At 42.2% G+C, this 18,096-nt stretch overlaps 1 protein-coding gene across 1 annotated transcript; it reads right to left on the reverse strand.

Annotated features, from left to right (window-relative positions):
- Positions 1-11,429: 11,429 nt before the first annotated feature.
- Positions 11,430-15,244, reverse strand: LOC308149921 (actin-binding protein IPP-like; the record flags this gene model as incomplete). Its single annotated transcript, XM_080522799.1, has 9 exons — positions 11,430-11,639; positions 12,021-12,238; positions 12,498-12,620; positions 12,710-12,847; positions 13,119-13,286; positions 13,591-13,746; positions 13,883-14,102; positions 14,345-14,556; positions 14,875-15,244. 9 exons carry the CDS (start codon positions 15,242-15,244, stop codon positions 11,430-11,432), a joined length of 1,815 nt encoding a protein of 604 aa, XP_080378925.1.
- Between the last annotated feature and the right edge of the window lie 2,852 nt (positions 15,245-18,096).

Raw genomic sequence — 18,096 nt, forward strand, 5'->3', positions numbered from 1 at the left:
TGGAATAGGTGGACATAGCTCATAACTGTTTATAGATCATAACTGTTTATATCTCATAACTCAGCGTTTCCCAAACTGTGGGGCGCGCCCCCCTAGTGGGGCGCGGGGGTACTGCAGGGGGGGCGCAGAAATAAATAAATAAAAAACTAATAAAAAAAAAAACTGGGAATACTGCTGCCTTTTGCAACATCGTACCTGTGTGAGATAGGCTTTTCTGCTGTTGCTGCTATCAAAAGCAAATACAGGTCGAAGTTGAACATTGAGAATGAACTGAGAGTGGCAGTCTCAAAACAACAACCCCGCTTTGAGAAGATTTGCAAGGCAAAGCAAGCACACACAAGTCATTGATCGTAATTGTGATAGGAATGTGTAGAGTAAGAATAGTGATGCAGTAGAAATTAGTTAATGTTGATATGTTGAATATTTCAGTGGCACAGGATCATTTGCCAAGCACTTATGTTCCTTTTCAACCCATAATAAAATATAAAACTATAGTTGGATATATGTGTCTTGTTATTATTAGAAGAGAAAATGTAATGTTTGTACAACTTTATACAATTAATTATATCAATCTAGGTGGGGACCGGGTTAGGGGGGGCTCGAAAATATTTCCAATTACCCAAGGGGGGCCTGATTGAAAAAGTTTGGGAACCGCTGTCATAACTGTATATACCTCTATACTGATGTTTACAACACTACCTCTGTCTGCACATACTGTATATTACATAGTTACTTATCACTACCATTCTTGTTCTATGTATATTATGCCCTTTATATCACTATTTGCACTTCTGGTTAGATGCTAAACTGCATTTCGTCGTATAGTATTTGTACTCTGCGATGACAATAAAGTGTAATCTAATCTAATGATAGATCAAAAGAACATCATATCTGTCAAGTTATGTGTTGGTTTTCTGTGCTTCTCCTAACTTGAAAGGGCTTTGACCGTTTGACCAGAGTTTCACTGGGACTCCACTCTTTCTGCATCCAATGACCAGACAGCAATTATCTTTCTCCTTTTATTTTGGACTTAATTTGGTCTCTTTTTCATCAGAATTACAAGTAGTAGCAGTAGTAGTAGGTGGTAGGTAGTAGTAGTAAAATATAGCGGCTAAGAAACAATATGAAATAATTTACAATGCAATAAAACATTCCAAAATTATGTACCGCCCCTTTAACTACACCATGAACTGAACTTGATATCAAACACCCAACAGCAACCAATTGGCTATCAAACAAATCCAAGATATCAAACAAACAACAACACACATCCAAGTCATCTCACCGTCAGCCACTCTGGGGGGTATTCCATCAATGTCGCTAAAGGAAAATCCTGGCTTATTTTTGATAACTCTCGCGAGACCTATCAGAATATGCCTGGATATTTTTAGGAACTCTCGCGAGACTTGTCAGACTAAACCTGGATTTAACAGTTGGTTTGAGCACAGCACTGCAATAATAGGCAAATGTTCCTACCACAGTGTGTTTGTTGAACTGAATCCTCAACTGTGGAACTGCAGACTAATAGTCTAGCAGCAAGTCCTCAAAAAAGGCTTTAGTTTTCGAGATACCCCTACCCGAGGTAGAGCAAATGACAACAATTATTTTTCTTATCTTTAGGGTCTCCCATTAATGAAATTGATTGTTGTCAAATTTTATTTTTGGGGAAAATATGTTTTTTTGGTTGTTCTTTAGAGCTACCCCAATCCCTGAAAAAGAGCCAAATTAGACCAGGCCGAATATGGGGAAGGTGACAAAAAAGCCCATAACTTGAGAATGATCACTCCTTTCCTCTTCAGATTTGCTGAGGTATGAACCAGGTGGTTGTCCTACATCACCAAATAGTCAGACAACTATTTACCTAAATAAATACTGAATTATAGTCCTGTAAACTTAGCTTTAGTTTAGACGGAAATTGTACTTTTTGGTGACAGGAACATAGGACTCCATCACTTTTCTCTAATTTATCAGAAAAACAGAAATCCCTGAAAAATATATCATTACTGAATTGTCTAAGGTGCTATTGAACAATAACCAGTAGTTGTATGGAAATATCTCATACAGTTCTATTGCAAATGAGATTTCTTTAGACATAGGCCTACCTCTTCTCTGATACAGTCAAATTCCGAATGGGGGATAAGTGGCATAATAGCCTATAAGTTAAGAATGCTCACTCTGATGGTCATCATATTTGGAGAGGGAAATACCAGGTGGCTGAACTACATCACCAAATAGTCAGAATAAGAGTAACCCAATAAAATAAAGTTTATTAGTTCTAAATTGCAAGCCTCTAAAACATAGGTGTAAATAGTACAGGTTTTATTAAAACTGGAACCGTAATTCAAAGTACAGTATAGAAATAATTTTGAAGCTTGACAGTGGAACACTCTCTGCCACTCTGGTTTGAGTGACAGCTGCATGTTTCAAAACTGTGTAGCCAACTGGGCAGCAGCAGCCATAACAATCTCCATCTCAGAGGGAGAGGGGCTGTGGATTGACAGTTCTGTTCAGATTATCACCAATCTAATGACAGATAACAGGTAACACATATGTCCAACTATGATATTAATATGTTGTTGAATATGTTGATAGATTTGTGAGCTTTTAAACCATAGTGCAGGCATTCTGATCTAGGCAGAGGCTAGCAGAGCCCAGCTTACAAGGACTCAGAACCATACTGAACGTTGCTCAAGGACGAGATGATGAAGTTCATAAGAGACTATCGCCCCACTCAGATGACATACTGTCCTTCAAGGTCAAGGTTTCATATCACAGGTCATGTCGGGCCAGTTATTCAAGCACACATAACTATACGCCTACAACCAGTGATCAAGAACCACCCCAGGATCAGTAAAAGACTTAGACTGTCCAGAGACACTAGATTTGACATCCGTAGCTAGTGTTTCATTTGCAGCCAATGTTTCAATTGCAGCCAGAAAGTCACAAAGAGAGAAGGCCTGACCCCTATATGTACCGGTACAGGTGAAAGTACAAGGTCAAAGGTCCTCAACGCAGCCTCAGAGAGGTTTGATGAAATAATACATCACCGTATGCTGACCTATGAAGATCTTTTTGCCTATGATGCAAAGTATCACAGAAGTTGCCTAGGACACTATCTTTCAGAAAGGAACATTCTAGCAGCTAGAAACAAACATTTAACAGAAAAGAAGTTAAATGAACATGAAAGAGCTTTCATTGAGCTAACTGAAGAATTAACTAAGACAGTTTTTTCAAAGCATATGACTGTCACAACACTGAGTGCTGTAACTGAGAGCTATAAAGGAAAACTGAGTACAGCTACAGAACCAACAATGTATAAATCCTGGAAACTCAAAGAAAAGATGAACCAGCATTATGGGGATAAACTCATCTTCATTGAACGTCCTGGAAAATCTGATCTGATCTGTTCTGGTGCCATGACTGTTGGCCATGCAATGAGAGAAGCTTCTCTCCTCAGAGAAAACATAACAGAAGACAGGGAGACAATGCCTCCACAGAGAACAGAGACCCTCACTGACACTCAAATCCTCCACCAGGCTGCAGGTATATTGAGGAAAACTATGGAAAAGGTTGAGCATGAGCCTCAATTCTACATAAGCAGTGACAAGCTTTCCCTTCTCCAGTGCAGTGAATATGTGCCAAACACTCTGTATGATTTTGTGAACTGGTGTGTCAATGCAGGTGCATTTAAAAATGTGCAGACCTGTGATGAGGACCCAGCTCTGAAGAATAACACAAGTGTTATAACCTTTTGCCATGATCTAATTGCACAGTGCTGCAGCAGGCGTACACCTATCACACTAGGACTTGGGATTATGATCCATCATGAGTTTGGCAGCAAGGCCCTTATCAACAAGCTACACATGATGGGTCATTGTGTGTCGTATGATGAAGTGCGTCAATTTCTCACATCAGTAGCAGCAGATCAATAACAGAGAAGCAAAGGTGTTTACATTCCAAATGGACTGACAAGAACCACAGAACATGGGATAATTGATGCAGCCATTGACAACTTTGACCAGAATGAAGAGACGCTGGATGGCAAAAATACAACAGATTCCATGGCAATTGTTGTATACAGAAGAGGTGATGTTGCCACAGCACACAACCCCATCCTGAGAATCCCAGAGAGATCTCTCCATGCCCTGGACAGCTGTGATTTGGATAATGAAGAGGTTCAGAGGTAAATATTATAGACCAACTATCTGCCAGACACATGCAATACTTGATTAAAATGGCTCTGATATACTGTATGTTAATGCAATATAATCCAATATTAAAATGTAAAATGTGTAATGTGCACTGGAGGCTTCAAGTTTCACATTACACTTGTGTAAGTCAGACTAGCATGTGTCCAATATTCAAGTTACACATTATTTGTGAGGTCACACATCATAATCTAAGGAATCTGGAGTGTTGTTGTTTGTAAGGGCATTTTGTTAAAGATTGAATTATATGACAAAAGATGCCTAATGACTTGTTCTTGAATTTCAGATACATCAAGCCAGGTAGGCGATCTGAACCACCAGCAGTTCTACCACAGGTCCTCAAATCAGACAGCACAAAAGCTCAGGCAGCAGAAGGCCAAGACTTACTTTGGAAGGTGAGCCGTATCATGAAAGAAGAAGACCAGAGAATCCCAGGATGGTCTGCATTCAATGCCTATGTATCCACGTCAGACATCCCATTAACAACAGTACAATATATGCCCTTCATAAGAGCTTCACCATCAGACCTATCTACAATCTATACAGCTCTTTTGCAGCTCACACAGCTTGCTCAAGAACTGGGACAGAGGCATATACTTGTAACTGCTGACCTTGCCATCTACAGCAAAGCACAGCAAATTCTGTGGAGCAAACCTGAAGCTTTGGATGGCAAGATCACCATGAGAATTGGAGGAATGCACGTCACCATGGCCTTTCTGGCAAGCATTGGGAAGGTGTATGCAGACGGGGGCCTCTTTGACATGATAACCGAGTCTGGAGTCTATGCTGACGCAACAGCTCGGCAGATGCTTCAGGGGAAACAACTGACAAGAGGTGTGAGGAGCATCAAGGTTGTTTCAGAGGCTCTGTTCAGGCTCTTCTGGATGGCACTGGTCTCCTGGCTGAACAAAAAAGGCCAGAGTCCATTGTCTGCTGAACAAGAACACCTCCTGCGAGATGTGCAGCATGCCTTTCATGGCGACGACCAGGTCTCTGCCAGACAGTTCTTAAGTGAAGTGGAGACAGACCTTCCTGAACTGAGGAGAAGAATACAACAGTTTTCAGAGAGGGGAGTTCAACAATCAGCAACTTTTAAGTACTGGCTGAATTTCCTCAAAGGGGCTGATCTCTTACTCAGAATGCTACGATCAGAGCGTGAAGCTAACTTTGACCTTCATCTCAACTGCATGTCTGAAGCAATACCATGGTTCCGGCTGCTGGCAGGATGAAATGCAATGTGTGGTCATGGTATTTGACAGGTATGACGGCCCACAGTCAATCAAAGACCTGGAGAGGCAAAGGAGAGGTGCAAGTGATGGAAGGCCTACACATGTTATCACTGGCAACACAAATGTCCCAAACTACAGGAAGTACTTGAGGAGTAGTGGAAACAAGACTGCACTGTGCATGTTTGTGAGCAACTACATTGTCATTGCAGCCCCATAGAGACTACACTCAGATGACTCCATCATCTTGGCAGGTGGATTTGACAAAGGGGAGGAGGTGAAGAGCATCTGCACAGCAGGAGTCAGCAGTTTGACATCACTGTACAGTGATCAGGAGGAGGCAGACACAAGGATGGTGCTCCATGCCATACATCTTGCAGAGTCATATTCCCGCATCATTGTGAGGTCTGATGACACAGATGTGGAAGTACTGCTCATATACTATGCAAGCAAAGAAATGTTTGGTTCATCTCTGGTGTACATGCATACAGGCCATGGAATGAGAGAGAGCTATGTCCCCATCAACACCATATCTGAGAAGATTGGAAAAGACATGTCTAACTGTCTACCAGCATGTCATGCACTCACTGGCTGTGACACAACAAGTAGTTTGTACAGAATAGGAAAGACAACAGCATTCAACAAACTCAAGACCCATCTCAGCGAGCTCAAAGATCTGGCCCATTTTGGACTCTCTGCCAGCTTGGAAGAGTCTTTGCCAGTCGCAAGAGAATTTGCGCTACTCCTATATGGAAAAAAGAAAATGGAAAATGGATTGATTGGGTTACTCTTATTCTGACTATTTGGTGATGTAGTTCAGCCACCTGGTATTTCCCTCTCCAAATATAATGACCATCAGAGTGAGCATTCTTAACTTATAGGCTATTATGCCACTTATCCCCTATTCGGAATTTGACTGTATCAGAGAAGAGGTAGGCCTATGTCTAAAGAAATCTCATTTGCAATAGAACTGTATGAGATATTTCCATACAACTACTGGTTATTGTTCAATAGCACCCTAGACAATTCAGTAATGATATATTTTTCAGGGATTTCTGTTTTTCTGATAAATGAGAGAAAAGTGATGGAGTCCTATGTTCCTGTCACCAAAAAGTACAATTTCCGTCTAAACTAAAGCTAAGTTTACAGGACTATAATTCAGTATTTATTTAGGTAAATAGTTGTCTGACTATTTGGTGATGTAGGACAACCACCTGGTTCATACCTCAGCAAATCTGAAGAGGAAAGGAGTGATCATTCTCCTTCATAGCAAAAATCAGGTCGTTTTGTATTTTGCCTGACGTCCCAGTAAACACTTTGTTTGTGGACAGGTGGTAATGTAAATCTGGGTTGTTTTCAGCCAGAAAAGAAAGAAGCTCAACGTAGTATCCTCTGTTTGTGGACTCGGTGCTTTCATCGTGTCCCCTAAATGAAAGTTATTGTTTACCCCAAAACAGGACACAATCGATCAGTATTATCGATCAGTCAACGAAAGCTTTCGTTGTGGCGCTCGTTTCCCTGCGCACTTTCAAAAGTTTCACATCTACCGGCATAGTTACGCATCTCAATAGTGAATATCAATAGTGCGTATCAATAGTGCGTATCAATAGTGCGTATCAATAGTGCGTATCCAATCAAAAGACGTGCTGGGTGCTGACATCATTGAGCCTTACAGCAGGCGCCGTTGTTGCTTTTGCTCGCATCTACGTAGGTTTACTAGGTACGCCACAGGTTTTCTCGTTCCAACGTTAAGTTACAGGTCGAATTCGCGGCACCGTTTATTGTGCAGGCAGGCAGATTTTGGAGCCCCCTAGCAACACATTTTGATTGGATAAAAGCTCTAACATAAAGGCCAGCCCTCCAAATCTCAATCGGAGACTGGAAGCAGCGCAACCAAGAGGAAAGCTATGAAATGAAGAGAATAGACTATGGGGAATCATTAATACATATTTGTGGAAAAAATATATTAAAATAAAATGTATATTCTGATGATGTTTAGGCCAGCAGAGAAGGCCTTGCTGGCCCTGACGGCACACCACTGGATAAAGGACACACTGACCCAGTCATGAGGGAATGGGTTTGAAGATCAAATGACTGGCCAATTAGTGCTTTAGAACGCACATAGAATTAACTGTATAAAAATGTCTGTACATCCTGAAAACATAACTGTGTGCATATGCTTACCTGTTTCTTAAATACATAGCTGTGTGTGCATATGTGATTAACGAGCCCCAGACAGGGGGTGTGACCGCAGAGGGACACAGAGGGAGGCCAGAAGAAGAAGATAACACACAGTACACTCTCGCACCCACACAGAGAGGAGTTGAAGGCCACATAACTAACTAAAACACTTGCTCACAGCTGCAACAGATTTTATGCTGACAATTAAAAACCTACCAGATAGCAGAGGTAGTGGTGGTCTAGTGGATAGTGAGTTGGACTTGGGATCGGAAGGTTGTGAGTTCAAATCCCGCCTGAAGCCACACCACTACTAGTGTGCCCTTGGGTAAGGCACTTAGCCCTCAGTTACTCCAGGGGGAATGTCCCTGTAATTCGTAATTGTAAGTCGCTTTGGATAAAAGCGTCTGCTAAATGGCAAAATTATAAAATTATAAATGTTAAATCAAATGTATAACGTCTATGTACCAAGGCTAAACGGGGCTCTTGTCCGGTGAAGCTTCTGCAGTTAACCAGCTGATACTGGCCTGCGGAGGTGAAGCTAGATAGGACCCCTTTCCATGGAATGAAATGCTATTGTTTGCTGATGCTATTGTTTGCTGATGTGCTCGAATAAATATTCTCTTAAAGAACAGTTCAGTAGTGGTGCCGAATATATGATTGGATCATTTTATCTTAGAAGTTATATCAAGGACGTCTCGTTGAGATTAAACGAACTCGCTTGTAAGTGACGACTCAATTAAATCAATTCTGGAGAAGTTGATCGCCTTACAAAATTGGTGACCCCGACGTGATCTTCAACGGGATGCAAGGAGGAGTGGGCGAGGCTGGGTTCGGACTGAGCACTTCCACGGTACCAAGACAAAAGAGGTGAGCAGAGCCATTTAATGAAATCTGCTTAGGTAGACAATAGTGTTTTAGGTGGAAGTGCTGGGCCTGAATCGTGTGTCAAACCCATTCTGATCTGTGTCTGTGAAGATCCGTCACAAAGTAAGGATAATAATTAATTAAATTGACATTCTATACATTATTGAACACCACTGTCTGATATAAGCACATCTTGTATTAACGTGTAATAGACCCGCCGAGGTCTAAGGAAGGGACAGTAGCTAAGTCCTGGATATAAAGGGGTAACCAGACCTCAGGAAAGGACACTATAGTCCTGGATATTAAGGAAAGGACATCGTTCTGGATACTAAGGAAAGGACACTATAGTCCTGGATATTATGGGGTAACCAGCCCTCAGGAAGGGACACTATAGTCCTGGATATTAAGGGGTAACCAGCCCTCAGGAAGGGACACTATAGTCCTGGATATTAAGGGGTAACCAGCCCTCAGGAAGGGACACTATAGTCCTGGATATTAAGGGGTAACCAGCCCCCAGGAAGGGACGGTGTCCCGGAGGTTGAAATACCTTGCAACCAAGTGAGAAGTGTAGGTCATTGCGAGTAGGGTAGCGTCCACGGCAGGACTGCAGTCCGGTGGAGGTCCTATATTGGCGTGCCTCCTCTCACAACGGGCGCTAAAACAATTGTGACGTTAGGATTATAAGGTTCTATCTTCATTTTAGTCAAAATTGAGTTTTTTGCATAATCTGATCCATTAGGTGTTTATTAATGTGTGGTGTTATTTTTAAAATGTTGACATTTTGAGTTAGTAATTCATAAAATACAAAGGTTCCATCTCACAAAACATAATGGAATGTAAAAACTTTGACGCTCAATATCTCTGAACTACCCTAAACGGAGATAGAACCTTATAATTCTAAACTCACGCAATATGTTGCGTAATATTGTGTGTAAATAATAGTTGGAATTGTTATTATTATTGTAATTATTACTATTAAAAGGGATAGTTGAGTAAAGCGCCCTGGAGCAACTGGTCTAGGCTGAGTGCTCCCTGGCTTGGTATCACTCAAATATCACTTGCAAACTTTATAAAATATGTTATGCCTCGTTCAAGGTGTTTAAATAAGTGTTGTGCTGCGGGTGTGGTCCACCATTGAAGCGCAGACAGCAGGAGAAAAAGCTCACTAGGAGTGTCTCTGTTGATACGTGGTGATTTGTGTCTCGCCGTCTATGTAGTAGTATTTTTGGTGTGTTTGATTAAATTGTGTTTTTTGTTTAGTTGTTCAGGTTGTTTAGCATTGATTGGCAATTATAATATTGTTGGAATTGACCCCATATGGTTTGGAGTTAAGAATCTCATCTCAGACTGTGATGTGTGTAACAAACACAACCCGTTAAAACAGTACTTAAATGTACACATATCCGATGCCTCCCTGTCCATTCCAAGAGATATGTATTGACTTCACGGACATGGGAGTGATTGATAGATTTTCAAGGTGGCCTGAAGCATATCCGTGTAAACGGGAGGATGCTGCAGTCTGTAATAAAGTGCCTCTTAAAGGAATTCATACCACGGTTTAGTTTCCCTACAATAATACACTCTGATAATGGGTCACAATTTTTTAAATGTTTCCATATGGCTGCAATTAAGACAGCAATGGGGATTAAGCATCGATTTGGTTCAGTCTACCACCCCCAGTAGTCACAGGGGCTGGTTGAGAGGGCTAACCAATCTATTAAAAGAAAGCTTGCCGACAGGCATGATACAGAGACAGAGGGAGGTGGCTTGGACCTCCTCTCCATGGAAATAAATGTATGTACAGGTTATGTCAAAACTCTAACTAATCTCAATCGAGTTTTCTCTTCACAGGAACTGAATGCTGCGGAGAAAGCAGACAACGGCGCAAAACAGACTCCTATTTTAGACCCAGGCGACGTGGTGGACAGGACCGTGGGAGGTATATTGACCACCTCACACGCTGTCAAAGTCGAAGGTAAACCGGGTGCAGAGTGGCCTCTCCTGTCACACTGTAACAAAGCAGACCCACCACATGTATACAATTTTCAAATTCCTGGCGACTCTGTCAGCATGCACTTAGCCTCAAATAATGTGGAAAGTAACACAACAAGTGTATTAATCCATGATATTAGCGATCACCTGCCTGTCTTTTCATTTTATGAATGTAATTATAGAAAGAAGAGGGAGTTAAAGGAAATGACATACAAGAGAATAAGAACTGAGGAATCCATATCTGCTTTTAGAAATGAGTTATTAAAATGGAATTGGAAGAGTATGAAGAATCAGATGTGGACAAAGCGTATGGGTTATTCCTAGAAACATTTAAAGTTCTATATGAAAAAAAACTGCCCACTAAAACAATGTAGCAATAAGAATAAATATTCTGAAAATCTGTGGATGTCCAAGGACATTCAAAATGCATACAAGAAAAAATAATACTCTATACAGGGTATTTATAAAGCATAAAACAAAGGAGGCAGGGGTTAAATATAAGAAATACAAAAACAAACTAATTAGTATTATGAGAATATGTAAGAAGGATTAGTATAACAAATTATTAGATGAGAATAAAAAATAATGTTAAAGGAACAAAGTGGAACATTTTACAGACAATTACAGGAAAATTAGCCTTATAAATTAGGTGGTGGATGGATTTAATAATTTTTAAAAAGTATATATATATATATATATGTTGTTAATGTGGGGCCAAAACTAGCTAAAGAAATAAACGGCACTAGAAAGAGATTTGCTGAGGAGGACTGTGGAGAGAGAATCACTGACTCAATATCTTTGGGAACTATAGGAAAAAATAAAAATATTTTACTGATATACTGATATGGTAAACAAATGTATGAACAAAACTTCAACAGATAAACACCTCTTCACCAATTACAGACCGGTATCCTTATTATAACAGTTAGGGTTACAGTGGAAACAGTGGACCTGTCTCTCAGAGGACGGCCACCCCTCCATTACAGCGGCTGGTGATCATGTTGCCGATCTCAGTCCAGGTGTCCAGGTGGGGGTCATAGATCTCCACTGAGTCCACTAAGTCTCTGTTGGTGGCCCGCCCCCCAACAGCGTAGAGCAGACCATTTACGGCTGATACGGACACCCCCGCCCGCGCCACCGCCATAGGTGCCACCTCCACCCACTTCTCCTGTGGAAGGAAAGACACATTATGGTTAAAAGACACACAGTCACAGTCTTTGTACTAGTCAATAATACATGCTCATCTATTGCGATTCATAGAAAAAAACCATCTTTGACATAAATATCTCAGCTCTCTAACCTTTTAGTCTATCTTTTAGTCAATTGGGTAGACTCTGCGGCTTTATCTAAGTATACAGGCACCACCCTCCCCCTATAGGCGACCATCATTTAGCATGGACCAAGTCAGTTAACATGTATTTTGTGAAGTATCCCCTTCATGTTATTGTTCAGTCAAAGGTCAATGTCCAATACACTAACTAATTGTACTAATTGTGAAGCCTTCTGTGTGACAGCAGAGACAGACACCAGACAAGAGACAGGCTCCAACCTCCTCAGGACAGTACTTCTCCACCGTCTCCAGGGCGCCCAACGCGTTCCAGCCTCCCACGGCGTAGATGCAGTTGTTGAGGCAGGCCACGCCCACGTGGGCCCGTCGTGTAACCATGACAGGCAGGGCGCTCCAGCGGTGGGAGATGGGGTCGTACATCTCGGCCGAGCGCAGCCCTATCCACTCGTCACCGATACCCCCGATCACGTAGATTAACCCTGCAGAGCGATCAAAGGACACACAGATCTAGTTGGTTCAGAGGACCTTCCTAACAATAACATTACAATAACATTACGAGTGTTCATTAAGATCAAAAGGTAAATATGGTGTGAATATGGTATTACATTTTGCTTGTACATGTACTATATATATACATTTCTTCCTATTCTTCTTATTTTATTTGTTTTTAATTATCACTGAATAAGCATGCTAGTCTCTAAATCATAGGTTCCTTAGTGATCTCTGGGAGAGCCTAACCCTGTAACTCGCAGCAGCCAAAATAGTATCGTGGAACCGCCATGTTTCCGATGATCTCCCACTTGTTCTCTGCCGGGTCGTAGCGCTCCATCGTTTTCCCAATCTCCGATCCGTTCCAACCACCTGCAAGAGCACAGTAGTGAGGTCACATGATACTCTATTCACATCTACTTCCATGTACTGCATGTCCCAAGTGACAGGCTGGTGTTTACCTAGTGCGTAGAGCGCCCCGTGACAGGGGCAGACGCCAACTCCACAGCGTGGGAAATTCAAAGAGGCTACTGCCGCCCACTGCTTGGTCACTGGGTCATATCTCTCTGTGCAGTCGAATATCATGGAGTCCTTCTCGCCTGGGAAATAGCAAATGGAAAGCACAATTATATTATGTCAAATGGAAATTCCACTGTGAAATATCGACATGTCAAACATGTATGCATACAGTATGACTGTGATTGCATTATGGCACTTGTACATCGTTTTTGTTTTTACTCATGAACTTGAGGGACCACCATCTGTTGATTTCTACACTGTGTATAACGAAGTTGTTCTACTTCTACCTCTCACAGACAGACAGACAGATAGACAGACAGACAGACAGACAGACTGAGTGCACTGTCTCACCTCCAACCACGTAGACCATGCCCTCCAGCACGGCCACACCCAGCCCACTGCGGGCCTGGTGCAGGGAAGACACAGTGGTCCAGTATTGACTGAAGGAGTCAAAGCGCTCCACACAGCTGAGGGCTCTGCTCTCACTCCAACGGCCGCTCTGCAGCAGAGTGAAGCCTCCTGAGAGGGCGAAACCAGACGTGACGTGAGAGTGTTTTTACTACGCAAACGTAGGGAGATGAGGGCTGTATTGAAACTTGATAATCAAATGATTTTACAGGAACAACAAAGAGGTCTCCTCGCCACTTTTTTTGGTAAACAGCTGAGGGATGGGGCTGGAGAAATTTAACACATCTCAAATTAATAGACTGAGCTATGTATGCTTGGGCTCAAGAATTAATGGCTACAAATCATTAATTTAAATGTCCAAAAATGTATATACCAATCCCAGACTGCCCCTTTAAAGTTTACCACAGAGGCTTACCTATGGCATAAAGATATTTCCTGGCTTTTCTTCTGGGCCTCATCCTAGCAGGCTGTAACAGACTGTACATCTTATTCTCCTTGGGAGACTTGGTCACCTCTGTGTATTCCCTCAGCTGAGTCCGCAGTGCCACCTGCAGGCTGAAGTCAGAAATGCCTGCAAGGAGAAATTAAATGACTAGTCGGTCAGTTTATGCATGGAATCATCCAGTGCTGTCAAGTCGTGAGTCGTCAAGGTGAGCTCCAGGCTTCTCTGTGTACTGCCTCTGAACTGTACTGTGGGTCTCAACTACCTTCGATGTACTTGAAGAGTCTCTGTGGGGAGAGCAGAGGGAAGCGTACAGGATCCAGCACCTCCACCACATGCTTCTCCCTCTTGGCCACGTCCTGCAGCAGCCAGTCCATGGCTGCCGTGAACACCTGGTACTCGTCCTCAATCCTCAGCTCCTCGCTGCGCAACAGCTTCACCAGTTGGTCCTTCGACAGGCCCCAGAACTCATCAGACACACACATCTAGACAGACAGAGTTTCTTTGAGTTTCTTCTTTGAGTTTTTATGTGTTGGCTTGAACGTTTTTTTTTACTGATTTAAAGATGGGATATTCGTTTCTGTCATAGCTACATACAAAGTAGATTAAAATGAGTGGTAAGGAGAGAGATCCTGCCTTGGAGAAGTCATTTAGGAACTTAAATATTAAAATTATAGAAAAGGAAGATAAAGGGATGAGGGATGAGGAAGGAAAGAGAATGTTGCACCTGCAGGAAGTGGACATGGATGTAGTTCTCAGTGAACTCCAGCATGTCCAGACAGGCGATCTGCTCCAGGAACTGGTAGACACCAACGCAGTTAGATGGGTCCATGTGGCCCTTGAGGAACTCTCCACAGATGGACACCACCTCACTCAGCTGCAGCATGTCTGCTGCCACCATCAGCTCCTGCATGTTCTCCACTGTCACGTTGATCATACCTGGGGGGGGTGGGGGGGGGCAAGCAGCTCAGACTTCATTCAGAGAGATGCACACAAACAAAGAAGCTATCCTATCATCAATCAAAATAAGCATCACCTAGGCTATATAACATGGTGGTGCAATTCATGTGTATTAGCTTTCTGAACATTGGCTGTTGACTGAGAATAATAGCTAAAGAAAGGACCTTAAATACATAAACACACTAGTGTAATGAATGAACTAATGTCCTATGCATGAATGATACCAACAATATATCTTTCTCTCTAATCGTTGTGTAGATACTGTCTGTGGATGGAGAGCATGTATCCTGTCAGGACCTGTGTAGACAAACTCCAGCAGGACCTCGAAGACTTCGGCCTCCACTCCCAGGATCTGGACCTCCTCCTTGTCAGCCTCACTCATCCCCCAGGAGAAGAGGGCAGAGAAGTAGGGGCTGCTGGCAGCCAGGACCAACCTGTGCATACTGAAGACCCGTCCACCCACCCTCAACCTCACGTCACAGAAATCTGTGCGGAGCCTCATCTTGTTCATTTGGGCCAGTATGAGTCGAGCATAGCGGTCAGAGGCATAGAGAGCCTCCTCAGGGCTGGTCAGAGTCCCCACAGCAGCAGCGGTGTCACCATGGCTGCTACTCCAAGAGATGGAGGTAGAGGCAGGTGGGGAACGAGGTGGACCCATTAAGGACATGGTGACTCAGTCACAGAGACAGGGGCTGTGGTGTGTCCACCCGCCTACAGCTTCATGGCACAAGATTCTCTAAGCAGACACGTCATCTGACTCTAGGGCGAAAAAGGATGACACACATGACTGTGACTGACACACTTTCAAAAGTCACATTAAATTATTCATAGTTCATTAAGTCATAGTAATACATGGAGCAAAGATGTGGTGCTATTGTTTAATCGTGACTTCAGCTTGAGTGTTTGTATATACAAGACATTGTGAGGGATATGTGCTTGTCCCTATTGAGTGCCATTGATGCATTATGTAGAGACTGTTAACTGTTTTCTCAACAGATCCATTTGTGTCATTATAGTCTTTATTTTTGTACACATCATCATCTGATCTGGTTCAAACTTGCGCATGACACATTTCCTTAAGCAAATTTCACCAAAACAAAATAAAGTAGCAATGCGTAATAACATAATTTCCACAATAGTTCAGCCTAAATCCATAGTTTTAGTCTAGCTGCAGAATAACAGACTTGTATATTTAGGTGGGCTAAAATCAGACATATTGTGCTGTAGCTAAATAAGTATAATAACATGAGAACATGTTATCTTTACAAGATGTGCAGCAGCATCAGTTGTTTAGGTGTCGTGAGCTTAGAATGATAAGGTTCTATCTCCGTTTAGGGCAGTTCAGAGATATTGAGAGTCAAAGTTTTTACATTCCATTAATAATGTAACTAAGTATCTGAAAGATAAGAATTGAAATTACACACAATAATAGTCTTCTGATGTAATAAAATATGTATGAAATTCAGCAATGTTTTGCTATAGCCCACACTGGATAGAGGTTCACCCTCTCCCAAGCCCCCCCTCTCTTGCGCGCGTGCCCTGCACACATGCACGCACACATGCACACATACACACGCACACACACACACACACACACGCGCGCAGGCGCACACACACACACACGCAAACACACACACACACACACACACACACACACACACACACACACACACACACACACACTAAGCTGCTTGCTTAGTATTGTGTCAGCCTGACATTATGTTCGTCAGATTTCTTACAAATTGTTTGGCAACATTATCTTGAGGGGTTCACTGAAATCTAAACGTTGGGTGATTCTCCGCCTAGTCCCGCATCCAGCTCCGCCCCCACCGTTCTCCTCAGCCAACCACAGCTAGCTGTTAGCATCGTCACACCCCAAACTAAATTTAACATCGTTTCACCAATAATAGTCTGTCAGAACACACCCACATGTCCCCAGCGAGCTGTAGTTGATCACCAGGTATGTTTTATTCATGTGGGGAGAATCATTCATATAAGAAAAACGATAGGAAAATCTCTCTTACCTTTCTCGACCGCTTAAAAAATCCGGAAACTGGTGAAACTTGCTGTGCGCGTGAACACATCCCCATGGAAACCAACTGCCAGTTAGGTTGTATTGATCTGTCATTGGTCAACATTAAACCACAGTTAGGTTGTATTGATCTGTCATTGGTCAACATTAAACCACAGTTAGGTTGTATTGATCTGTCATTGGTCAACATTAAACCACAGTTAGGTTGTATTGATTTAATAATAATAATAATGATAATAACTTTTATTTGTATTGCACTTTTTATTGCAAACGTTGCAGCTCAAAGTGCTCCAATCATTATATAATCATAATTTACTTATTTTGTCATTCAAAGGCAAAGGTTGATTCAATATAAGATGTCCTCTACTGCCATCTATAGGACATTTTATATAATGGCAATGAACAGGTGAATAAGTCACTGGTAAAACTATCACTGTAAAAACCCATCAGAGACAGAAAGCATAGGATATTCAATTTGATATATCAAGATTGAGATGTTGAGAGACCTTTGCTGTGTCATTTAAGAGACTGAGACCCTTATTTAATACTCATCTAACCCATCATCATCACTTTCTCTGTGAAAACACCAACCAAGGAGCAGTTAAGACAGGGGAGCATCAACAGCTGTTTCTCTCCTTCTGAACCAGGACATATAGAGAGGAGGAGAGGAAGGCTCTGTGGTCCAGAGGAGGGAAAGGTGGTCCTAGGCGCGGGTCTGGGGTCAGTCATGTGTGTTTCCCTGGGATGCTTCAGTAAGGTTCAGTGTTGTCTAACAATCCAGAATCAGGAAGATGTTTTAAATGGGTTTAGTTTTCATACAAAGTGTCAGTTTGTACTGAAGCCCTGAAGGGTGAAACAAAACAACAACAAAAAGTGTAGCTATAAAAACAGTATTTATTCACAATCACCCGAATATAGTAGAGCAAATGAAAATAAGATTCTTCTTCTTTTTTAAATAATCAAAATCACACCTTTCATGGATCTGTTTATAAATCATAATTATTATTATGTATCATTTTCAACGAATGCATAATTCACTATCAGATCTGGGCATGAGCACATTCTATACATGAGACCCCTGATCTGGGAACAGCACCACTGACTGAGGGTGAGATACTAAACACAACAGCCTCTATTAACTGGTCTGGGTACAGCATTACTGACATGCAACACAACAGCCTGTATTAACAACTGGTCTGGGTACAGCATTACTGGCATGCAACACAACACCCTGTATTGACAACTGGTCTGGGTACAGCATTACTGACACTCAACACAAAACACTTGATTATATCTTTAAAGACCAAATCACTGGTTAGTTGTTCATAAAGCATCACTCTTATGGGAACCTCTACTCCAGCTCACACTGGACCCTCTATAAATATAAAACCCAGGAGAGTCATTGTGTCAGAGGAGACGCTGTAGAAGGACAGACTACCTGCCCTGTGATCCAGGTACACTCCTACTCTGGAGGACTGAGGGCCTGA

This window comes from Nansenia antarctica (assembly GCF_963989245.1).
Source record: "Nansenia antarctica genome assembly, chromosome: 2".
Classification (NCBI taxonomy): Eukaryota; Metazoa; Chordata; class Actinopteri; order Argentiniformes; family Microstomatidae; genus Nansenia; species Nansenia antarctica.